This window comes from Saccopteryx bilineata, chromosome 1 (genome assembly GCF_036850765.1).
Source record: "Saccopteryx bilineata isolate mSacBil1 chromosome 1, mSacBil1_pri_phased_curated, whole genome shotgun sequence".
Taxonomy (NCBI): domain Eukaryota; kingdom Metazoa; phylum Chordata; class Mammalia; order Chiroptera; family Emballonuridae; genus Saccopteryx; species Saccopteryx bilineata.
Genome location: NC_089490.1, coordinates 337,627,479 through 337,653,030, shown reverse-complemented (window position 1 = coordinate 337,653,030; position 25,552 = coordinate 337,627,479). Strand labels below are relative to the sequence as shown.

The 25,552-nt window shown below is 40.7% G+C and overlaps 1 protein-coding gene across 1 annotated transcript in view; it reads right to left on the bottom strand.

The window, feature by feature from the left end:
* The window catches only part of LOC136316919 (lysosomal Pro-X carboxypeptidase-like), a 76,680-nt gene extending 59,509 nt beyond the window's left edge, over window positions 1–17,171 (bottom strand). The window contains exons 1-2 of the mRNA XM_066249286.1: window positions 17,040–17,171; window positions 15,873–16,055 (exon numbers count right to left, since the gene is read on the bottom strand). Coding sequence (XP_066105383.1) covers window positions 15,873–16,040 — 168 coding nt within the window. The 5' untranslated portion in view covers window positions 16,041–16,055; window positions 17,040–17,171. The remainder of the gene's footprint in view (window positions 1–15,872; window positions 16,056–17,039) is intronic.
* Window positions 17,172–25,552: the final 8,381 nt, after the last annotated feature.

Genomic DNA, 25,552 nt, shown 5'->3' with positions numbered 1-25,552 from the left:
GATGGGAGGTGTATAAGATAACAAAAATTTTTATTTTAAAAATGTGTAAAGCAACATAAAAAGTGCAAATATATATTCTTCTTGTTTCCATACATTGGTTATTGTTGGTCAAATAAGTTTGTAAACTGTGACTTTTATGTTTGCTCGCTTATAATTTGCATTGGGGGCTGGGCAGTGCCAGGTATATGTGGGTCTTTCCTGCTTGGGAAAGGCTATTGTTTTGCAAATGTTTTCTGGAAAAGAAGTTTTTGTGCCAGAAAGTTTTAAAAGGAGAGAGAAGAAGGCGAGGAGGCAGAGAGAAGCCATGTTTGCAGAGTGAGAGCAGAGAAAATACAGAGTACTGAGAGAAGCCATGTTGGCAGAGAGGAGAAGATGTGCAGATAGGGAACCAGAGGTGAGGGGCTTTTGCGAGCTCCACTGAGACTGGTGAAGCCTTTGATTCTAGGAGAAACCAGAGAAGATTCTCCTGGTTGCGGAACCGGAAAATGTATCAGTGGCTTTGGGAGCCCTGTGTGTATTAAAGTCTCGCATCAGCTGGTGCGAGACTTTACTAAAGGAATGGCCCACCATTTTTTGGCTCCACTGTTTCTTTACCGTCTGCCTGAATCTAATGGGAACCTGCATGTGCATGGCCATGACAGCCGTGACTCCTGGCCATACAGTTATCAAACAAACATGATTTTAAGTTAATAAAACTGAAACTGGAACTAATTTCATTTTTTGAAAAAAAAAACTCACTCCCAGGGGTCAGCAAGCATAAAAAAAGCTCACTACTCAAAGGTTTAAGAAAAAGATGTGAAGCAGTCATGGCTAGGAAGCGAAGGAGGAACAAGAGTAGTGCAAGTGTTTACCAAGTGTCATGGCACTTGGTGATACACAGCCTGAAGTTTGAGACCCACTTCTAAATGCTGCCACATACTGCCTACGTGAGCCAGGACAGGTAAATGGCTTCTTTAATAACACTTTTTTTGCAATTGATTGATTGCTGACAGACAGAGAGAGAACAGGAGAAAGAGAGGAGAAAGGGAATCTTTAGTTTCTAAGTCGCTTGGTTGTGCCCCAACCAGGGGTCAAACCCACAACCTTGGCATTTTGGAAGAACGTTGTTCCAGACTGAGTAACTGGCCAGCGCTAATCACATTTTTTAAATGGATTATAAAATAATATAGGTTCATTACAGATCATTTTAACACTACAGGAAAGTATAGAGAATAAAATAAAACATCACCCGGTTAATAGTTTAGTATATTCTACTCCTTTTCTGTGCAGTTATAATCATATTTCTAAACATATTTGATTCTCTCAAGTGGTAGCTGATTTTTCCTCTCAAACCTCTCCCCCCACTCAGCCTGAAAGTGAGAATAGTTATTCTTCTAGTTCCTGATTCTCCAGGCCTTCCCTAACTCACTGCCTTTAAATATTATGTCATAAAACTATATCACCCAACTACTTCTCTTGATATAATCATCTACTGCCCCTTGGTTCACTTTCCCTTATGCCTTGAAGATTTTTGCTCCTCGTTCACTGTCACTCCAACATAAAACCTTTCAAAATTCTTTGTGATTTCTATATCCTAGCCCTTTGTTTCTTTTTATCCTCTCCTTCAATGACCTTGTCTTCCAAGTCACTAACCCAGGGTCAAACCCTAGATTTTGTCACTCCCAGTCACTGTAATACCACCATATACTGTTTCAAACATTCTACTACTTCCTCATATCTTTTCATCTCATTCCCTCTACTATGATTCCTCAAAACTTTCAACCTCATAATAATCCACCTTTTCACTGTCCCCCACCTCCTCTTCATGCCCCTCTTCACTGGGCTTCAATTCCATGCTCTATGCATAATCATTGCCTTGCATACACCCTTCAGTCCTTATGTATTTTTCTCACTTTGTTTTACTCATTTGGTAAATGGACAATCTTGTGTAAAAATAAATAAATAAATAAATAAACTCTCCACCAACTCCACACCCATAACCAAGAAACTAAATATAGCTAGAAAAACATATAGCCATTCAAGTGGTCTTATTACCTTGCAGGAGACTTCAAAGCAGCCCTACAATCAAACTCAATTTCCCTCATCCATTTACTGTCCTTATCTGTTAGAGGGGTATTTACATTCTCTCTCCTCCTCACTCTCATCCCCTACTACTCTCTCCCTTGGGCATGTCCCTCTACGCATACTGTCTTCCTTGAAGTTGCTCCTGCCTAGTATATATGTACCTCAGGTTTTTTTACTTGCTCTTCCTCACACCTTATATGCTCTTCCTTCAGTGCCTAGGAAAGTGCCTAGCACACAGTAGGCACTTAAAAACTGAGTAAATGAATTTAAAAACACATTATACATCCAGTTTCTATTTTGCTTTTCTCATTTATCATCAGTGCATGAACATTTCCCCACACTGTCAGAATACACTTCAAGTCAGTCATTTTTATCAGACTAATAGAATTCCATTTTATAGATATACCACCAATCATCTACCATCTGATACTGAGAAATCACATTTAAAAGTGGTAAATGTTAGCCTGACCTGTGATGGCACAGTGGATTAAGTCTCAACCTTGGATGCTGAGGTTGTCAGTTCAAAACCCTGGGCTTGGCCAGTCAAGACACATATGAGAAGAAACTACTATGAGTTGATGCTTCCTGCTCCTCTCTCTATCTTTCATTCCCTCTATTCTCAGTCTAAAATCAATAAATAAAATCTTTAGCCTGATCTGGCAGTGGTGCAGTAGATAGAGCATTGGCCTGGGACTCTAAGGACCCAAGTTCAAAACACCGAGTTTTCCACCTTGAGCATGGGTTTACCAGCTTGAGCACGGGATCGCCAGCTTATGTGTGGGATCATAAGATATGATCCCATGGTCACTAGCTTGAGCCTAAAGGTCACTGGCTTGAACCCCAAGGTTGCTGGCTTGAGCAAAGGGTTACTAGCTCAGCTGGAGCACCCTAGTCAAGGCACATGTGAGAAAGCAGTCAATGAACATTAAGGTGCCACAACTATGAGTTGATGTTTCTCATCTCTCTCACTTCCTGTCTATTTGTCCTTGTCTGTGTATCTCTCTTGTGTGCTAAAAAACAAACAAACTTATAAGTGGAAAATGCTGGATATTTCTTCCTTTGATCTTTCTGAACCTCAGTAGTTTCACCTCTAAAAATCAGGATAGTATCTACCTCACAGGATTCTTGTAAAGACTAAATGTATAACATAAATAGGTACAAAGACATCAGTTTTGTTACCACTGCTTAGATGTCTATTGAATGAAAGATCATAGATTAAAATGTAACTCACAATATTGTCTCTTAAAGACTTATCAAGACAGGTAACCAAGGTGCTCTACCTCTCAGAGCGCACCCAGCCCCCCTCCCAGGCAGGCCCTCTCTGGACTGTGCCGGTGCTTTTCCCTCCCCATCTGCTTCCCTCCAGGCACCTTACCTCATCACTTGCTAAATCAACTTTTTCTTATAAGTTGAAAAAAAAGACACTTAATCTCTACGAACCTCAATTATAACATCTGTTTTTTAAAAGCAAGTGTGATAATTAAAATCAAATATGTAAAAGAGCTGAGCGTAATACCTGGCCCAGATTAGAAAAACAATAAATGTTAATTCATTCACTGCTCATAAAAAATAACTCGACTTTTCTTAAATTGTAAACAAGAAGAAAGATTTTTATATATTCCCCAATACAGAATTTGCCTTTTTGATGAACAATTCACCAATACTTACAAAGCATACTTAAGATTTTTTATAAAAATCTGTATCAATTTTATATGGTTTATCATAAAAAAGATAGGCAAAATAATTATTTTAAATTACTGAATGACAGTATAAATAAATTCTTTATCATGTGCTTCAATATATATATATATATGTGTGTGTGTGTGTATATATATATATATATATATATATATCAGGTCAGTGAACTATAATGATGATGATAAGAGCAAGAAAATATTAAGTAAACCAGCCTTACATCAGGAATGTTCTTGGAAATAATCTGTGAGTTGCTGCCATATATATGCCAATACCTTACAAATTTATCAGTGCTTTTCTGTATTTTTCAGAGACAAGTTTGAGGATGAGCTAGTAGAATGGTCAACAAATACAATGTAAGCTTCTCCAGGTTTTAAATGTCCTACAGAGTCCAGGTATTTAGTTGAATGTTATTTTGGATACTTCCGTGAAGGTGTTTTTTTGGATGGGATTAACATTTCAATCAGTGTACTCAAGTAAAGCAGATTTGCCCTCCATGATGCAAGTGGGACTCATTCAATCAGGTAAAGGCTTAACTATCACAAAAGACTGACCTGTCTTGAACAAGAAGAAATTCTGCAAGCATACTTCCTTTGGACCCAAACTGCAAATCTTCCCAGGTCTCCAGCCTGTGGGTCTACCCTGCAAATTTTGGACTTACCAAGCATCCACAATCAGATGAGCCAATTCCTTAAAATAAATTGATCTCTCTTTGTAGAGATATACACACACTATTGGTTCCATTTCTCAAGAGGACCATAATTAGTACAATCGATATTGCTCTCTATTTCACCATTCAGGAAAATGACAGTCTAAAAGGACTCATTCTCTTTCCCACAATATCAAATGGTAAAATTCCCTCAGGACTCACATTCTAGTCTGAGGAGCTAGCGTGGGAGGCAGAGGACAATGAGAAGCAGGGAAATCCTGCAACCACAAATCACACACCCCAGAGTCCTTTACAACACTAGGATTACACATGAACTCAGGGCCTTCATTTTACCAAGTGATGTACTATCCTTTGTCTTGTATTCTAATTCAGTTACTTTGGATAAAAGAAAATATTCCTTCTAAATCAATGTTTGAAGACTTTGAAAGGGCCCTGCCAGTTGGCTCAGTGAATAGAGCATCAGCCCGGAATGTGGATGTACTGGGTTCAATTCCTGGTCAGGGCACTCATGAGAAGCAACCATCTGACTTTCTTCCCCTCCCACTCCCCTTTCTCTCTCTCTTCCCCTCTTGCAGCCAGTGGCTCAGTGAGAATAGCTCAAATGATTCAAGCATCAGCCTCAGACAGGGGTTGCCGGGTGGATCCTGGTCGGGACACATGTGGGTGTCTGTCTCTCTATCTCCACTCCTCTCACTTAAAAAAAAGAAAGACTTTGAAAGAAAAAATAAATAATTAATCAAGATTTTGCTCACCTTGATTCAATCATCAATTCAAATAGGTACTGTAGCCAAAAAAATCAAGATGGCTGAGACTCAAAGGGACAGCAGCAATGGGAGAATTAGGAAAGATCACCAAGAGCAACAATGTGTCATTAGAGACCCAGGTTAAGATAATCCACACCTCACATTCCCAATTATATGTACAGATGTCAAAGTTGAACAGTGAAGGAAACAGGCTGATAGGAAAAATTCAATTCCTTTGAAATACAGTGTTGGAAGAAAGCTCTATGAATACCCTGAACTTCCAGAAAGAGAAACAAGTGGATCCTAGAGCAACTCAGGACTGAAACATTCCTGGAGCCTAAAATGACAAAACTGAAGCTATCTTACTTTACCACATCATAAGAGGGCAGAGAAAAGACAATAATGCTGGGGAAAATAGAAGGCAGCAGGAAAACAGGAAGAGAGAATATGAGGTGGACTGAATCCATAAAAGAAGCCGTAAGCATGAGTCCACAGGCACTGGGCAGGGCTGCTGAGGACAGAACATTTGGGATATCACTCAGTTTGCAATAATTGGAGTCAACTCAATGGCATCTTAACACACAAAGAATGGAAGTAAAAGATTTAAAAAAAAGAGAGAGAGAAAGAAAGAGGAAAAAAAGAAGTATTTGTGTCTGTTTTATTCAGGCTTTCTTTGGTTAGTCATTCATTCACTTCCTCAACATGTATTTATTTTGTACGTGATATACTTTTATAGTTCTTCTGGATGCTGGAGAGTACTATCTAGCTGGGCAGGATATATACAAAACACTAAGTGTACAGGGTGAAAAAAGAGCAGCTAATTTGTCCTCAAGTCAAGCAGGTATCACAAAAGAGGTGATATTTCAGCTGAGAGAGAGATATGACTTATAATAATGTTGGTAATTAAAAGGCATAAAAGTACTTCTCATGCTCTAACTAAACAAATTAAAGTTCAATTTGCACATACATAGACAGACAGCTGCAATTAAAAATCTATAATCCAGAGGAGAGACGAGATGGCGATGGAGCAGAAGCACGTACCAACTTCCAACTCCCAGAACCAAAGTGGATTACAAACTAATTTTAAGAGCCATCATCTGGAAAAACCAACTTTGGACTAAACTAAGAGGACTCTTCAACCAAGGAACACTGAAGCCACACTGAGACTGGTAGGAAAAGCGGAAACGCGGAGAGGGCTGCACAGCTCCCCAGAGTGAACAGCAACCGGGAAAGACTCGCGTGGTGGGAAGTGAGTTTAGCAGAGAGGGGAGGGTCCTGAGCCCTAGGAACAAAACCCCAGCCTGCAGCCCCAGAGTCTAGAAGAAGCATACAAACAGTATTTAGCTGGAAACAAGACAGGATACTGTTTGTGAGAAAGAGACTGATTTCTCAGACCCAGGATTCTTCTTAAAGAGCCCGCGCAGAAAACCTCTCTCACAGCCACTCACCAGGAGCTCTGGGGGACAGGGAGAGAGGACATGACCGGAGTAGCAGGAAGAGAGTATAATCTAGGAGGCACAGTGTTGGGCAGATAAAATGTATTATGCTCACTTTGTTAAAGATGGCGCTGCCCACATGGAGGCCGTCGCCCAGGTGATATTAATGTGTGTTGGGGGTGGGCTGTGGGCAGGCAGAATCCTTGTAGCCTGGGGCTTGGTTTTGGGATTAAGCCTTTCCTACCCTTTTTGATGTGGGGTGGTACAATCCCATCAAGACCCAGATAAGTGACTTTGTATTAGAGACTTCCCTATTTTGTATATAGGATTAAAGGTTTGGATTTCTACACTATAAAATAGGGGCAGAACGAGAGCTTGCGCTCGGTTCCTGAGATTATGATTAGAGGAGGGAGCAGAGAGGAGAGCAGAGAGAGGCCACGTGGAGGAGGCCTGAATAAGCAGCCAAGATGGCAGAGTGTTGAGTGAGAAGCAGTTTGTGCAGGGAGAAGGAAGGAGATGGGGAACAGAGGTGAATAAGTCTGGTGAGCTAGAAACCTTTGATTCTAGGAAATTCAGATAAGTCAGTAGCTTTGTGAGCACTGAATGTGAGTGGGTTTTGGAGCCCAGTATGTTTTTTGCTTGCCCGCCGGGTGCAAGCTAGGATTAAAGACTATGGCCCACCAGTTCTTGGCTCCATTGTTTCTTTACCAACTGTCCGAATCCAATGCGAACCTGCATGGGCCAGGCGGCTGTGATGGTGGCCCTGGCTGCTGGCTTTACACACAAGGAGAAACACATTGAGAGACAGCCACCCTAACCCCTGGGTCACGTCACTCCCCACATCTGAAGTGAATATTTCCCCTGGAAACAGCAATACCAGCAAAGGGAAGCAGGACACCAGCCAAACAAGCTCTCCCACGGCACTCAGAGCAGAGTCGCTTAGAAGGAGGGAGCTTTCAGGACTACAGTAGTGAGTCTTAGAGTCTCAGCTTCAGCGCCCCCATCCACATGGCTGAGGGCTCACCCAAGGGCAGGCTGCGGCAGGACGTGAAAGCGCGGTTCTGTCAGCAAGGGCGGAAGCCAGCTGGCCACCACTGAGGCCAAGGTGTGAGCTCGGTCTTTCCCAGCTGGGGAGGAGAGGATGTGGAAAAGTGGTCAAGCCTAGCTGCAGGCCACCTTGTAATCTAGCCTCAGGGAAGGGCAGGAACCCCAGAAGGGGTGGAGACCTGCCCTTGAGCAAGGACACCGGGGCGCAGCCTTTCCCCACCTGTGGAACCAAGGCTGTGGCCTGACTTGGGAGAAGAATCCTCATGTGGGGGTGGAGCCAAAAGCCCAGAGCAGGCGGAGTCCTGCTACTGAGTGTGGGCATGCAGTCCCGCCCGGCAGGTGGAGCCAAGGCTTGCAGCTGTCCCACGAGCTGGCTCCTCCTGCAGGGGCAGGGTAAAACCCCAGAATAAGACAAAGACCTGCAACTGAGCAAAGGTGCTTACGCCTGGCCTCAGGGCCGAGCATAACGCCACTAGCAGGGGCGGGGCGAAGTCAAAGGCCATGGAGGCTTGTAAACCCAAGCACGTGATCACAACCACTCCCGTGAAGGAGAGGCGGAAACCACAGCAACAGCCCAGTGGGCAGGCACTGGTAATGCACATACCCAAATGCCTCAGGCAGCAGCAGCAGAGGGGGTGGCAGGCCTGCAGACAGACCACACCTAGGGAACACAGAGGCCACACCCAGTGGACCCCAGTGGCCATAAACTTCTTTTACACAGACAAAATGAGAAGGCAGAGAAATGCAAAACAAATGAATCAAGAGAAATCCCCAGAAAAAGGCCTGAATGATTCACATATAACCAAATTACCAGATGCAGAGTTACAAATAACTATTGTTAGAATGCTCAAAGATCTTAGAACAAAAAATAGACGGTCATTACGAACACCTAAATAAAGAGATAGCAAATAGGCCCTGGCCAGTTGGCTCAGTGGTAGGGCATCAGAGAATTCCATTAAAGAGAAACCCAAAGAAATCCAAACCAAGACACATCATAATAAAAATACCAAAGCTTAGTGATAAAGAGAAAATATTAAAAGCTGCTAAAGAAGAAAAGGCTATCACCTACAAAGGAGCCCCCATAAGGATGACTTCTGACTTCTCAACAAAAACACTAGAGGCCAGAAAGGAATGGCAAGAAATATTCAAAGTAATGCAGAACAAGAGCCTACAACCAAGACTACGTTATCCAGCAAGGCTATTGCTTAAAATTGAAGGAGAAATAAAAAGCTTTCCAGACAAAAAAAAAAACGCAAGGAATTTACTACAACCAAACCAATGCTGCAAGAAATGCTAAGGGGCCTGTTGTAAACAGATCAAAGGAGAAAAAGAATATAGCAAAAGATGAATACAGTTTTAAAGAATAAAACGGCGGCCCTGGCTAGTTGGTTCAGTGGTAGAGCGTCGGCCTGGTGTGCAAGAGTCCTGGGTTCAATTCCCAGCCAGGGCACACAGGAGAAGCGCCCATCTGCTTCTCCACCTCTCCACCTCTCCTTCCTCTCTGTCTCTCTCTTACCCACCTGCAGCCGAGACTCCATGGGAGCAAAGTTGGCCCGGGCGCTGAGGATGGCTCTGTGGCCTCTGCTTCAGATGCTAGAATGACTCTGGTTGCAACAAAGCAACGCCCACCCCCTGGTGGGCATGCCAGGTGGATCCCAGTCAGGCGCATGCAGGAGTCTGTCTGACTGCCTCCCCGTTTCCAACTTCAGAAAAATACAAATAAAATAAAATAAAATAAAATAAAATGACAATAAACAATTACTATCAGTAATAACCTTAAATGTAAATGGATTAAATGATCCGATCAAAAAACATAGGGTAGCTGCATGGATAAGAAAACAGGACCCATACATATGCTGTCTATAAGAGACACACCTTAAAAAAAAAGGATGCACATAGACTGAAGATAAAAGGATGTAAAAAAATGTTTCATGCAAATGGAAATGAAATAAAAGCTGGGGTAGCAATACTTATATCAGACAAAATGGACTTTAAATCAAAGGCTATAGTAAGAGATAAAGAAGGTCACGACATAATGATAAAGGGAGCAATCCAAAAGGAAGATATAACTAGTATAAATATCTATACACCTAATATAGGAGCATCTAAATATATAAAGCAGACTTTGATGGACTTAAAGGGCGAGATCAACAGCAATACTATTATAGTAGGAAATTTCAATATCCCACTAACATCACTAGATAGATCCTCAAGAAAGAAAATTAACAAAGAAACAGCAGACTTAAAGGACATACTAGATCAACTTGATTTAATACATATCTTCAGAACCTTTCACCCTAAAGCAGAAGAATATACATCCTTTTCAAGCGCTCATGGTACATTCTCTACGATAGACCACATGTTAGGGCACAAAAGCAGTCTCAACAAATTTAAGAAGATTGAAATCATATCGAGCACTTTCTCTGATCACAATGGCATTAAACTAGAAATCAACCACAACAGAAAAACTGAAAAATACTCAAACACTTGGAAACTAAATAGCATGTTATTAAATAACGGGTGGGTTAACAATGAGATCAAAGAAGAAATTAAAAAATTCCTAGAAACAAATGATAATGAGCATACATCAACTCAAAATTTATGGAACACAGCAAAAACAGTCCTGAGAGGGAAGTTTATAGCATTACAGGCATACCTCAAGAAGCTAGGAAAAGCTCAAATAAACAACTTAACACTGCATCTAAAAGAACTAGAAAAAGAACAGCAAGTAAAGCCCAGAGCTAGTAGAAGGAAGGAAATAATAAAGATCAGAGCAGATATAAATGTCATAGAGGCTAAAGAAACAATACAGAGGATCAATAAAACCAGGAGCTGGTTCTTTGGAAAGGTAAACAAGACCGATGAACCTTTGACCAGACTCATCAAGAAAAAAAGAGAGAGGACTCAAATAAATAAAATTAGAAACGAGAGTGGAGAAATAACAACTAACACAACAAAAATACAAAATATTGTAAGAAAATACTATGAAGAACTGTACGCCAAAAAACTAGACAATCTAGATAAAATGGACAAATTCCTTGAAACATATAATCTTCCAAAAATTAATCTGGAAGAATCAGAAAACCTAAACAGACCAATTACAACAAATGAGATTGAAACAGTTATCAAAAAACTCCCAACAAAGAAAAGTCCTGGGCCTGATGGCTTCACAAGTGAATTCTACCAAATATTCAAAGAAGAACTAACTCCTATCCTTCTCAAGCTATTTCAAAAAATTCAAGAGGAAGGAAGACTTCCAAGCTCCTTTTATGAGGTGAGCATAATTCTGATTCCAAAACCAGGCAAAGACAACACAAAGAAAGAAAATTATAGGCCAATATTCCTGATGAATTTAGATACTAAAATCCTCAACAAAATATTAGCAAACCAGATCCAGCAATATATGAAAAAAATCATACACCATGATCAAGTGGGACTTATTCTAGGAAGGCAAGGCTGGTACAATATTTGCAAATAAATCAATGTGACTCATCATATAAACAAAAGGAAGGAGAAAAACCACATGATAATTTCAATAGATGCAGAAAAAGCATTTGATAAAATCCAGCACCCTTTCATGATCAAAACTCTCAGCAAAGTGGGAATACAGGGAACATACCTCAACATGATGAAGGCCATCTATGATAAACCCACAGCCAACATCATATTCAATAGGCAAAAAATTAAAAGCAATCCCCTCCAGATCAGGAACAAGGCAGGGGTGCCCCCTTTCACCACTCTTCTTCAACATAGTTCTGGAAGTCCTAGCCACAGCAATCAGACAAGAAGAAGAAATAAAAGGCATCCAAATTGGAAAAGAAGAAGTAAAACTATCATTATTTTCAAATTATATAATATTGTATATAGAAAACCCTAAAGTCTCAGTCAATAAACTACTGGACCTGATAAATGAATTCAGCAAAGTGGCAGGCTGTAAAATTAATACTCAGAAATCAGAGGCATTTTTATACACTGACAATGAACTGTCAGAAAGAGAAATTAAGGAATCAATCCTGTTCACCATTGCAACCAAAAAAATAAAGTACCTAGGAATAAATTTAACCATGGAAATTAAAGACTTGTACTCAGAAAATTATAAAACACTGATAAAAGAAATCAGGGAAGATACAAACAAGTGGAGGCATATACCGTGCTCATGGTTAGGAAGAATAAACATCATTAAAATGTCTATGTTACCCAAAGCAATTTATAAATTTAATGCAATACCAATTAAAATACCAATGCCTTACTTCAAAGATATAGAACACATATTCCAAATATTTATATGGAACCAAAAAAGAACACAAATAGCCTCAGCAATCTTGAAAAGGAAGAATAAAGTGGGAGGTATCACACTCCAGATATCAAGTTATACCACAAGACCACTGTACTCAAAGCAGCCTAGTACTGGCATAAGAACAGGCATATAGATCAATGGAACAGAACAGAGAACCCAGAAATAAACCCACACCTTTATGGACAACTGATATTTGACAAAGGAGGTAAGAGCATACAATGGAGTAAAGATAGCCTCTTCCACAAATGGTGTTGGGAAAATTGGACAGCTACCTGCAAAAAAATGAAACTAGACCACCAACTTACACCACTCACAAAAATAAACTCAAAATGGATAAAAGACTTAAATGTAAGCTGTAAAACAATAAGCATCTTAGAAGAAAACATAGGCAGTAAGCTCTCTGACATCTCTCGCAGCAATATATTTGCCGATTTATCTCCACGGGCAAGTGAAATAAAAGACAGGATAAACAAATTGGACTATATCAAACTAAAAAGCTTTTGTGCAGCTAAAGGCAATAAGAACAGAATAAAAAGACAAACTACACAATGGGAGAACATATTTGACAGTACGTCTGATAAGGAGTTAATAACCAAAATTTATAAAGAACTTGTAAAACTCAATACTAGGAAAACAAACAATCCAATCCAAAAATGGGCGAAAGAAATGAATAGACACTTCTCCAAAGAGGACATACAGATGGCCAATAGGCATATGAAAAAAGGCTCAACATCACTAATCAGTAGAGAAATGCAAATTAAAACCACAATGAGATATCACCTCACACCAGTCAGAATGGCACTCATCAACAAAACAACACAGAATAAGTGCTGGCGAGGATGTGGAGAAAAGGGAACCCTTCTGCACTGCTGGTGGGAATGCAGACTGATGCAGCCACTGTGGAAAACAGTATGGAGATTCCTCAAAAAATTAAAAAATGAACTGCCTTTTGACCCAGCTATCCCACTTTTAGGAATATACCCCAAGAACATCATAGCACTGTTCCAAAAGAAGAAATGCACCCCCATGTTTATGGCAGCATTGTTCATAATAGCGAAGATCTGGAAACAGCCCAAGTGTCTATCAGTAGACAATTGGATTAAAAAGCTTGGGACATATATACTATGGAATACTATTCAGCCATAAGAAATGATGACATCGGATCATTTACAACAAGAAGAATGGACCTTGATAACATTATACTGAGTGAAATAAGTAAATCAGAAAAAACTAAGAACTATATGATTCCATACATAGGTGGTTCATAAAAATGAGACTCAGAGACATGGACAAGGTTGTGGGGTTATGGGGTGGGGGGGAGGAGAGGGAGGATTGGGGGAGGGGAGGGGCACTAGAAAACTAGTTAGAAGGTGATGGAAGACATTGGACTTTGGGTGATGGGAATGTAGCATAATCAAATGTTAAAATAACCTAGAGATGTTTTCTCTGAACATATGTACCCTGATTTATCAGTCACCCCATTAAAATTAATTTAAAAAAAATTTTTTTAACTATAATCCAGAAACTGGAAACTACTATAACTATTATTCTGCCACAAATACTTATGTGTAGGTTTTTCTTAAAAAATGAAACAAAAATCAATTGGGCCCTGGTCAGATAGCTCAGTTGGTTAGAGCATCATCCTGAAACACAGAGGTTGCCAATTCGATCCCTGCTCAGGGCCCATACAGAATAGATCAATTTTCCTATTTCTCTCTTGCTCTCTCCCTTTCTTTCTCTAAAATAAAAAAATAAATAAACATTAAAAAAAGAAAAAAAACTCAGTTGGAGTTGATGTAAAGAAAACTGTTACCATGATAATAAAGATATGTGTAATCTGGATCCTAAATTATAAACTAAATATTATATTTAGGCCTGAGTTGCAAAAGGTGCCTGAGTGAAGTAAAATAGATTTTGTAAATCACCAAAATAGAAATATAACTAATCTTAAATCACATTTCTAAAGAATGAAGTTGTCAAGAAAGAAATCTACTATGAAGGAATACCAATTAGGAGCTAACAAATCATTCAGTCTCTTCTACTTTTCATTCTCCCCTTTCTGCTGATAGTTCTTTGTAATCATTCCTAAAGGGATTTTACAGATCCTCACTCCAAGAGTTCCCTTCAATTTCACATTAGCAATGGAACACTGCAATAGTCATATACAAAATCAGTGTATAAAACAGATAAAAATGTAAAGCTCAGGCTGAAAACAGTAGGGAGAAAGGGGGTACTGAGGCACCCTAACTTGGCCTCTACTTGGGCATTCACCCACCATCCTTCTGAGATGTCTCTCCAGAGAGCCCTTGCATTTCCTCAGTGAAGTGTGAAACACTTGGTCCTTGTCCAAACCTCTAAATTTACAAATGAGAAAATTGTAGCCTAGAGCAGTGGTCCCCAACCTTTTTTGGGCCACGGACCAATTTAATGTTGGGAAAATTTTCACAGACCAGCCTTTAGGGTGGGATGGACAAATGCACAAAATAAAATTATGCGACCAGCATAAAAACTGTGGTATTTTTAAATATAATTGTCGAACTTACGAGACAAGCGTCAAGAGTGAGTATTAGACGGATGTAACAGAGGGAATCTGGTCATTTTTTAAAAATAAAACATCATCCAGACTTAAATATAAATAAAATGGAAATAATGTAAGTTATTCTTTCTCTGTGGACCGGTACCAAATGGCCCACAGACCGTTCTGGTCCCTTGCCTGGGGGTTGGGGACCACTGGCCTAGAGAATTAATGCAAGTTGAGTTACCTGAGAAAAAGACCCCTCTGCTAAAATTAAATGCTTTCTCTTTTTCATAAACTCTAATATAAATTTCCGGGTTAAAAGCCATCTCTGATAAATTATTCTACAAGTTCATGCCATCCTCTATCCCAAGTTCCTATTTAAAATTTACATAGATCAATAATCACAAATTTAATAAGTGCCTACTAGGGACACATCATTTGCTCTCATTTAACTATTACCATACCCACAGAGATCAAGAAATTGGGTTCAGAGAGAAAGTAATTATAACCTTCCCAAAGTTGCAGAGGTAGCAGAGTGGAATTCTAGTTGCTCTGACACCAAGAGCCAAACTTCAGATTCTTGCACTCCTTCTAATCCCAACCCTTCCCAAATCTTTGCCTACCTACAAAGGCTCCCAAAAATACAAAGCTGTAAGAGATTCCACCATGTCACACAAGATGTGCATTTCCATCTAAGCTTGTTGTAGAACACACCTCATTCCAGCCAAACACAAAGTCATGAAGTCTACCTTCAATTTCTAAAGTCAAGCTTCAGAACCACAAAGATGCTAACCCTCATCCCCACCTCACTCCCAAAGCTTGATGTACTCCTACAACTTCTTTTACAGGCAAGGGCTACCTATATGTTCAGTCTTACCAAGAATCGGGAAGGTTAAAAACTCTTCATTAAAGGGCTACAAAATCAACTTTGAACTGAGCATGAGATGACAAGCTGGCGTTTTAGGTTCAATATTAGATGTCAACTAAAAAGATACTGGAAATTTGTATTTAAGAGCAGCTTCAGGACGAAGGATGACTGTTATAGGCAAAGTAGAGGCCAGAGTTGGTATTAAATAAATTGGATTGGACCGAAGGTAAAGAAAATTTTAATTATGAATTAGAGCATCCGCTGACAGCTTAAGGTCTTGAAGTAACTGCCATGGCCAATTACAGAAGACTGTGGAGGAAAGACTGATAGTAAATTATTGGTAAAGGGTTAAGAGATTTTAAACAGAACTGGGGTTGGGGGCCAACCTCTGGAAAATGCGATCCAAAGATCGGAAAAGCCCTAGGTATTTAGGGGTTTGAAACTTCGGGTAGTCTCCAGTGCCTGGGGTCCCGTCGGTTGAGCGGTAAGCGCTGAAGCCCCAGTCCTTTCCTTGCAACCCACGTGCAGTCTTACCTTCTGTTGAACATAGCGAATTGAGTGTTCCATGTCTCCACTGGGGAGGGATGTGAAGCTGGTTGACAAACGCACGTTGCTGAGGGCCCTTAGAGCTGGTGGTAAGGGGATGGCGACCCCGGACATCAGGAAACCCAGGAGTAGAAACAAGAGGACGCAGCGCCCCATGGCTCAGGCTGGCAGCTGCAGTGCAGGTGGGGAGGTTGACCATCAGAACCATACAGCCAGAAAATCGCCCAGCCTGAAGCTCCGCCCATCTCAAATAGGCTCCGCCCCAGGGAAACCCGAAGTCACTCGCCCCTCAGCCATGCTGTCCAAACCCAGGTCACTAAACCACACCGCCCCCGCCCCCATTCCAGAGAAGCCACTTTTCATTTCCCTCTCCTGCATCCCCCCTTGGGAGTCCACCCTCATTTCGGTCACACTACAAATCTGCCCTCATCATCCCAGGGCCCCATTCTATCCCACCGCTGAATCACATTTTTAACTGTATCACCCTCTTGCCGCCTGGTCACCCTATAGTCTCGCCGTAATCGTCACCTCCAAACCCTACCCTGTCCGTCTTACCTCCATTGCCACACCCCTTGCCCCCGCAAATCCCATATAATGGTACCAACAGCTACCGTGACAATTTATTGATCGTTCCCTACACGTCACTTTATCACTGGGCATAATGGCAAACACATCGTCTATCTCAACCACCACAGAAACCTCGTGCGTGTGTGTGAACACCACTCTCATTTACAGAGGAGGAAACTGAGCTTGCACTGGGCCACTCGGATAGAGGGGGCGAGGGCCTCTCAGACGGCTCCCTCGGCTCCTTGACGCCACCTCCGCTGAGCCCGTCCAAGGCCCTCCTACTGGGCTCTGTCCCTGGGTCAGCCCGAGCCTTTGTGTTGCCCACAGCACCACCCCGTATGGAGGTCACCCGAGGCCCACGCAGCCCCGAATCCCGCTTGGTCCTGGTCCCTTCTTCCTGTTACGCCCCGTCTTTCCCCGCAGCCTGCTTCAGGCCCCGTCTCTCTGCCTCCCCGCGCGGAAGCCCCTTCTCTGCCCCGTCGCCGGGTCACGCCATCCCATCCCGCAGAGCCGCCCTCTGTCTTCTCGGCTCCGCCGACCCCCTTCACTGGCTTCATCCTCCTTCCACTCGCCCTGCTGAACTCCTACCCCTTCCCCTGGACCCCTTCGCCCAGTGGCTCAGCGCTTCCCCCAAATCAGCTTCACAGGCTGAACTACCGCTCAACCAGCCGAGGGAAAACCCTCGCCACACTGAAACTGTTCGCCCAGTTTGACTAAAACGGTCGTTCCCGAAGTTCCCGGGAAAGCCTGGTTAACCGCTCTCCCTCACGATGCCTTCCTCTGATTGGCTCTAAGGAACCGCGGCCAAAACGTCACTTCCGGTGGAAGGGAACGGAGAGCGAGGGACTCATGACTGAGGCCAGGCTGCCTGCATTACTGAGCCTTCCTTGGGCACGTCCTTGGCTTCTGCCCGCCATGAGTACCTGCGGGAAGAGGTTCTCTTGGAGGGCGAGGTCCCAGACTCCTAACGAAGCCCTTGACGTCATTATGTATGAGACTAAGAGCAGTCTTTACTTTTTCAGGAGTTAGCCCTTTCTATAAAAGGGTACTCATGAATGAGGGTTGAAAGTGGAAGGGCAATCGTTATAATTTTAGTGCTGTTGCAATGCTCACGGAGTTGTTATTGAGCAATTACTGGGCAATCCGACTAGACATGGATGAGCGGCTGGAACTGAACATACAGAAAGGAAAGACGGTAACTCCAGCTTTTGAGATGCCCCAGAGATGCATATTTAGCTGATAGCTCTGCTGAAAGCAATATGTACTGAAGGGGAGTGTTGGGCAAATGAGTTTATAAAGTCTGTATTTTGGGGGTTTGCTCACTTTTATTGTTAAAAATGGCTGCCCAGATATGTGATCTGTGAAACTGCTAATTACCTTCCTGATTTGGAAGGGCCATTGTTATGCTAATGTTGCTGGAGGAGGGGTTTTGGCGCCAAAAAGTTTTTTTTTTTGTTTTTTTGTTTTTTTTTTTTTATAATTTTATTTTTTTAATGGGGTGACATCAATAAATCAGGATACATATATTCAAAGATAACAAGTCCAGGTTATCTTGTCGTTCAATTATGTTGCATACCCACCACCCAAAGTCAGATTGTCCTCTGTCACCTTCTATCTTGTTTTCTTTGTGCCCCTCCCACCCCCTATCCCTCTCCCATTCCCCCCTCCCCCCCGTAACCACCACACTCTTATCAATGTCTCTTAGTTTCACTATTATGTCCCACCTACATATGGAATAATACAGTTCCTGTTTTTTTCTGATTTACTTATTTCGCTTCGTATCATGTTATCAAGATCCCACCATTTTGCTGTAAATGTTCCGATGTCATCATTTCTTATGGCTGAGTAGTATTCCATAGTGTATATGTGCCACATCTTATTTATCCAGTCATCTATTGATGGGCTTTTTGGTTGTTTCCATGTCCTGGCCACTGTGAACAATGCTGCAATAAACATGGGGCTGCATGTGTCTTTACGTATCAATGTTTCTGAGTTTTGGGGATATATACCCAGTAGAGGGATTGCTGGGTCATAAGGTAGTTCTATTTTCAGTTTTTTGAGGAACCACCATACTTTCTTCCATAATGGTTGTACTACTTTACATTCCCACCAACAGTGTATGAGGGTTCCTTTTTCTCCACAGCCTCTCCAACATTTGCTATTACCTGACTTGCTAATAACAGCTAATCGAACAGGTGTGAGGTGGTATCTCATTGCCGTTTTGATTTGCATTTCTCTAATAGCTAAAGAAGATGAGCATCTTTTCATATATCTGTTGGCCATTTGTATTTCTTCCTGGGAGAAGTGTCTATTCATATCCTCTTCCCATTTTTTTATTGGATTGTTTGTTTGTTTGTTGTTGAGTTTTATGAGTTCTTTGTATATTTTGGATATTAGGCCCTTATCTGAGCTGTTGTTTGAAAATATCATTTCCCATTTAGTTGGCTTTCTGTTTATTTTGTTATCAGTTTCCCTTGCTGAGCAAAAACTTCTTAGTCTGATGTAGTCCCATTCATTAATTTTTGCCTTCACTTCTCTTGCCATTGGAGTCAGATTCATAAAATGCTCTTTAAAACCCAGGTCCATGAGTTGAGTACCTATGTCTTCTTCTATGTACTTAATTGTTTCAGGTCTTATGTTTAGATCTTTGATCCATTTTGAGTTAATTTTTGTACAGGGGGAGAGACTGTAGTCCAGTTTCATTCTTTTGCATGTGGCTTTCCAGTTTTCCCAGCACCATTTATTGAAGAGGCTTTCTTTTCTCCATTGTGTGTTGTTGGCCCCTTTATCAAAAATTATTTGACTATATATATGTGGTTTTATTTCTGGACTTTCTATTCTGTTCCATTGGTCTGAGTGTCTATTTTTCTGCCAATACCATGCTGTTTTGATTGTCGTGGCCCTATAATAGAGTTTGAAGTCAGGTATTGTTATGCCCCCAGCTTAATTCTTTTTCTTTAGGATTGCTTTGGCTATTCGGGGTTTTTTATAGTTCCATATAAATCTGATGATTTTTTGCTCTATTTCTTTAAAAAATGTCATTGGAATTTTGATGGGAATTGCATTAAATTTGTATATTGCTTTGGGTAATATAGCCATCTTGATTATATTTATTCTTCCTAGCCAAGAACAAGGTATATTCTTCCATCTCATTATATCTTTTTCGATTTCCCTTAACAATGGTTTATAGTTTTCATTATATAAGTCCTTTACATTCTTTGTTATGTTTATTCCTAAGTATTTTATTTTTTTTGTTGCAATCGTGAAGGGGATTATTCTTTTGAGTTCCTTCTCAGTTGTTTCATTGTTGGCATATAGAAAGGCTATTGACTTCTGTATGTTAATTTTGTATCCTGCGACCTTACTGTATTGGCTTATTGTTTCTAGTAGTCTTTTTGTGGATTCTTTGGGGTTTTCGATGTATAGGATCATATCATCTGCAAAAAGTGATACCTTTACTTCTTCTTTTCCGATATGGATGCCTTTTATTTCTTTGTCTTGTCTGATTGCTCTGGCTAGAACCTCTAGTACCACATTAAATAAGAGTGGAGAGAGTGGACAACCCTGTCTTGTTCCTGATTTAAGGGGGAAAGCCTTCAGTTTAGTGCCATTTAATATGATGTTAGCTGATGGTTTATCATATATGGCCTTTATCATGTTGAGATATTTTCCTTCTATACCCATTTTGTTGAGAGTCTTAAACATAAAATTGTGTTGTATTTTATCGAAAGCCTTTTCTGCGTCTATTGATAAGATCATGTGGTTTTTGTTCTTTGTTTTGTTGATATGGTGTATTACATTAACCGTTTTACGTATGTTGAACCATCCTTGAGATTCTGGGATGAATCCCACTTGATCATGATGTATTATTTTTTTAATATGTTGTTGTATTCGATTTGCTAGTATTTTGTTTAGTATTTTAGCATCTGTATTCATTAGAGATATTGGTCTGTAGTTTTCTTTTTTTGTGCCATCCTTGCCTGGTTTTGGTATGAGGGTTATGTTGGCCTCATAAAATGTGTTTGGAAGTATTGCTTCTTCTTCAATTTTTTGGAAGACTTTGAGTAGAATAGGAACCAAATCTTCTTTGAATGTTTGATAAAATTCGCTGGTATAGCCGTCAGGGCCTGGACTTTTATTTTTGGGGAGGTTTTTAATGGTTTTTTCTATTTCTTCTCTACTGATAGGTCTGTTTAGGCTTTCTGCTTCTTCTTGACTCAGTCTAGGAAGGTTGTATTGTTCTAGGAATTTATCCATTTCTTCTAGGTTGTTGAATTTAGTGGCATAAAGTTTTTCATAGTATTCTACAATAATTCTTTGTATATCTACGGTGTCCGTGGTGATTTCTCCTCTTTCATTTTGGATTTTGTTTATCTGAGTTCTTTCTCTTTTTTCCTTGGTAAGTCTTGCCAAGGGTTTGTCAATTTTGTTGATCTTTTCAAAGAACCAGCTCCTTGTTCTATTAATTTTTTCTATAGTTTTTCTGTTCTCTAATTCATTTATTTCTGCTCTGATTTTTATTATCTCCTTTCTTCGGCTGGTTTTGGGTTGTCTTTGTTCTTCTTTTTCTAGTTCCTTAAGGTGGGAAGTTAAGTGGTTCACTTGGGCTCTCTCTTGTTTGTTCATATATGCCTGAAGCGATATGAACTTCCCTCTTATCACTGCTTTTGCTGCATCCCATAGATTCTGATATGTCGTATTGTCATTTTCATTAGTCTGTATATATCTTTTGATCTCTGCACTTATTTCTTCTTTGACCCATTCATTTTTTAAAAGTATGTTGTTTAGTTTCCACATTTTTGTGGGATTTTTTTCCTCTTTTTTGCAGTTGAATTCTAGTTTTAAGGCTTTATGATCAGAAAATATGCTTGGTACAACTTCAATTTTTCTGAATTTGCTGATATTGTTTTTGTGGCCCAACATATGGTCAATTCTTGAGAATGATCCATGTACACTGGAGAAAAATGTATACTCAGTCACTTTGGGATGAAATGTCCTGTAGATGTCTATCATATCCAGGTGCTCTAGTGTTTTGTTTAAGGCCACTATGTCTTTGTTGATTCTCTGTTTGGATGACCGATCTAGAGCCGTCAGCGGTGTATTGAGGTCTCCAAGTATGATTGTATTTTTGTCAGTTTTTGTTTTAAGATCAATAAGTAGCTGTCTTATATATTTTGGTGCTCCTTGGTTTGGTGCATATATATTAAGAATTGTTATGTCTTCTTGATTCAGTGTCCCCTTAGCCATTATGAAATGGCCATTTTTGTCTCTAAGTACTTTTCCTGTCTTGTAGTCAGCATTATCCGATATGAGTATTGCTACACCTGCTTTTTTTTGGATGTTATTTGCTTGGAGTATTGTTTTCCAGCCTTTCACTTTGAATTTGTTTTTATCCTTGTTACTTAGATGAGTTTCCTGTAGGCAGCATACAGTTGGATTTTCTTTTTTAATCCATTCTGCTACTCTGTGCCTTTTTATTGGTGAGTTTAATCCATTTACATTTAGTGTAATTATTGATACTTGTGAGTTCCCTATTGCCATTTTATATCTTGCTTCATGTTAGTTTTGCATCTTGTTTGATCCTTCTCTTTCGTTTTTCTATCTTTTGTTTTTATTTGGTTGTATTCCATACATCTTTCCTCTGTTGCTATCTTTTTTATCTCATGTGCTTCTGTGGTGGTTTTTTCAATGGTGGTTACCTTTGAGTAATGAAAAGGGTCCCTACCCTGTTCATTGTAGCGAACTATTTTGTGAGTACTTTTGCACTCCATCGTCCTTTGCTACTGTTAATCTCCGTCTTCTCCCCCTCTTTCTTTTTGTTGTTGTCACAGTTTAAATTTGGTTTTATTGTGTTCTTCTTGGAGCTTTTACTTGTGCCTCTGTTTTTTTTTTGTTCTTTGTATCTGATTGGAGAACCCCCTTTAGTAATTCCTGGAGTGGGGGTTTTCTGATGATAAATTCCCTCATCTTTTCTGTATCTGTGAATGTTTTTATTTCTCCTTCGTATTTGAAGGATAGCTTTGATGGGTATAGTATTTGTGGCTGAAAGTTCCTCTCTTTCAGGACTTTAAATATTGGGGTCCACTCTCTTCTAGCTTGTAGAGTTTCTGCTGAGAAATCTGATGATAATCTAATGGGCCTTCCTTTATATGTTGTATTCTTCTTTTCCCTGGCTGCCTTGAGAATTTTTTCTTTGCTGTTGGTTTGTGTCAATTTCATTATGATATGCCTTGGAGTAGGTTTGTTGGGGTTAAGAAAACTTGGAGTTCTGTTTGCATCTTGAACTTGAGGCTTTAGTTCTTTCCACAGGCTTGGGAAGTTCTCATCAATTATTTGTTTAAGTATGTTCTCCATTCCATTTTCTCTCTCTTCTCCCTCTGATATACCTATTATTCTTATGTTATTCTTTTTGATGGAGTCAGATAATTCTTGTAGGGCTATCTCATTTTTTTTAATTTTTGAGTCTCTTTCTTCTTCTCTCTGTTGTGCCTCAAGTTGCTTGTCTTCTATTTCACTAATCCTTTCTTCTATCTGACCTGTTCTATTAGCTAAGCTTGTTACTTCGTTTTTCAGCTCGTGAATTGAGTTTTTCATCTCTGTTTGATTTGTTTTTATTGTTTCAATTTCCTTGGACATATATTCTTTGTGTTCATGGAGTTGTTTTCTGAGCTCCCTATATTGCCTTTCTGTGTTTTCTTGTATATCTCGGAGGATTTTTAGGATTTCTATCTTGAATTCTCTGTCATTTAGCTCCAAGGTTTCCAATATATTAAATTTTTTCTCCATAGATTTTTCCTCATCTAGCTGTGTTACCTCTCTTTCTTTTGTATCCATGATATTCGATTTTCTCTTCCTTAATGGCATCTGAGGGTGGTTTTGTTGATAGTATTAATGAGATTTAATAAAGAATAAAAAGTTAAAAAAAATAAAAAAATAACAAATCGAAAAGAGTTGTTTTTTTTTAAAAAAAATTAATAATGAAATAAAGAAAAATAAAATAAATTAAAAATTTTTTAAAAAGAAATTATTCCCCCCTCTTTTTTTCCTCTCCTCTCCTCTCCCCTCTTTCTTGAGAAAATCTTGTGGTGGACTGTGAGTTATAACAAACAATGCCTGTGATGGAGGGCCTGAATTGGGGAAAAGTAATAAAGGGGCAAAAAAGAGAGAAAGAAAAAAAAAAAAAAAAGAAAAAAGAAAAAAAAAAGAGCGTATGGACCCACAAAAAGCAAATAAGGAAAAAATTTGGGTCAAGAATAAAATGATTTGCTTTTAGGTGTTGGTTTTCTAAGAGTTATGATGAGAGGAATAAGAGGAAAATGGAAAAATGGGGGGACAAATTAAAAACTTACTATTGTATTTAGTGGAACAAGAACTAGATAATATGGAGAGCCAGGGATGGGAGCACTGCTAGTGAGTTAAAAAGGTGAAGTAAAAACCCCCCAAAATGCCACAAACATAGGTTTGAGTCCCAGATAAGATAATTTGTTTGTTATTGAGGTTTGAATGAGAGGAGATGTAAAGGAGAAAGGAAGAAACTAATATAGAGGGAGAAAAGAAAGAGAGAGAGAGAAAAAAAGAGGGAACCACTAAAAGAAGAAAAAAGAAAGGAGAGAGAGAGAGTTAAGGGTTTTGGAGTGCAACCCTCATAGAGAGAAAGGAAGAGAAGAGAAATGATAATGGGAGATGTAACACTTATGGGTAGTGTAGTTCAAGGAGAGGAGAGAGTAAGACCGGTAGAGAGTTAATCGGCCAAATTGGAGGAGGAAAAAAAGGTCTCAAGAATGAAGATAAGAGAAACAAACGAACAAATATAATAAAATGGGATAGGTTATAAAGTCTGCAGATTATTCTTGATTTTGAGAGGTTATCTTCTTGCTTTTTCTTTTCTCTCCCTCTTCCTGGTCGGTGACTCTGTACCCCGGGTTCTGCCCCTTTGGCACACTCAGGTAGAGGTTTGCAGTTGATAAGTTTCTATGGCAATGTCATGTATTGTGCTTTATTCTCGTTGGGAGTCGAGGCTCATTAGCATTTATAGGCTCCGACAGTGAGAGAGTCCGTGTTCCTGGAGCCTTTCTCCTAGTCTTTCCTTCCTCAATTAGTAGCCTGATAGTCCAGGTATGGGGTTGCTGCTGCCTCTGCCTGGATAGTAAGAGGCTCAAAGTGCTGGCAACTCCCCACTCTATTTCCACTCAGCACAGGGCTCTGGGTAAGGCTCAGTCAGTCAGAGCTGCTAGCATAATCAGGCGGGCTTTCCGCCCAGTCGAAGACCTCTGGCTCTGCCACTCTGTCCGGTAACACAAGCGGGCGCCCACTTCCGGGGCGCTTGGAGGAAACTCTCACTCACTGTCTGCGACTAGGATATCCGGCCAGCAGTCTCACGCTCTGAGTGAAACCCCCAACCGCAGGGAAACGTTGCAGCGTTGGAATTGAGTCTCGCTCCGTCCCCGTGTGCGGCTTTTGCAAGGCGCTGGGGCGTCCCGAGATTCCGCTTTGGCCCACACAAAGGCCCCTGACTCTGCCCCTCTGTGCGATAACACAGGCGCGCACTGCCGAGGCACTCGGAGGAATCGCTCACTCCTTATCTGCGTGCGCAAACCAGGATATGAGGCCGGCCGTGGTTCCCTCTGAGTGAAATAGCCTCCAGCACGGAAAATCTCCACCGTTGGGATTAGTTCTCACTCCCTCCCGTGCGTGGCTTTCCCAGGGCGCTGGGGCTGCCCAGAGACTCTGCCCTCAGCCCACAGAAAGGCCTCTGACCCTGCCTCTCCGTGGGGCAACACGGGCACCCACTTCCGCGGCTTAGGAAGAAATCTCTCTTCCACTAACTGCGCACCGACCAGGAGACCGGGTAAAATGGCCGCTCCGCTTGTCTTTCTTTGTTTGGGTTTGGCGCGAGTGTTAGCTTGTATTGCCCGGGTTGCCACAGGATCAGATTTTCCTCGGCTTGGATCTCTGAGCCACAGCCTGGTTCGGCCGTTTTTGCTGCGGCGGCCTGGATCTATTCACCCCCTTTGCCCGCCTCAGTTTCTATATTCACAGTTACCAGAGAAAGTCGCCCCGTTTAGGTTAGTGAGGAAGGCGGAGCATTTCTTACTCCCTAT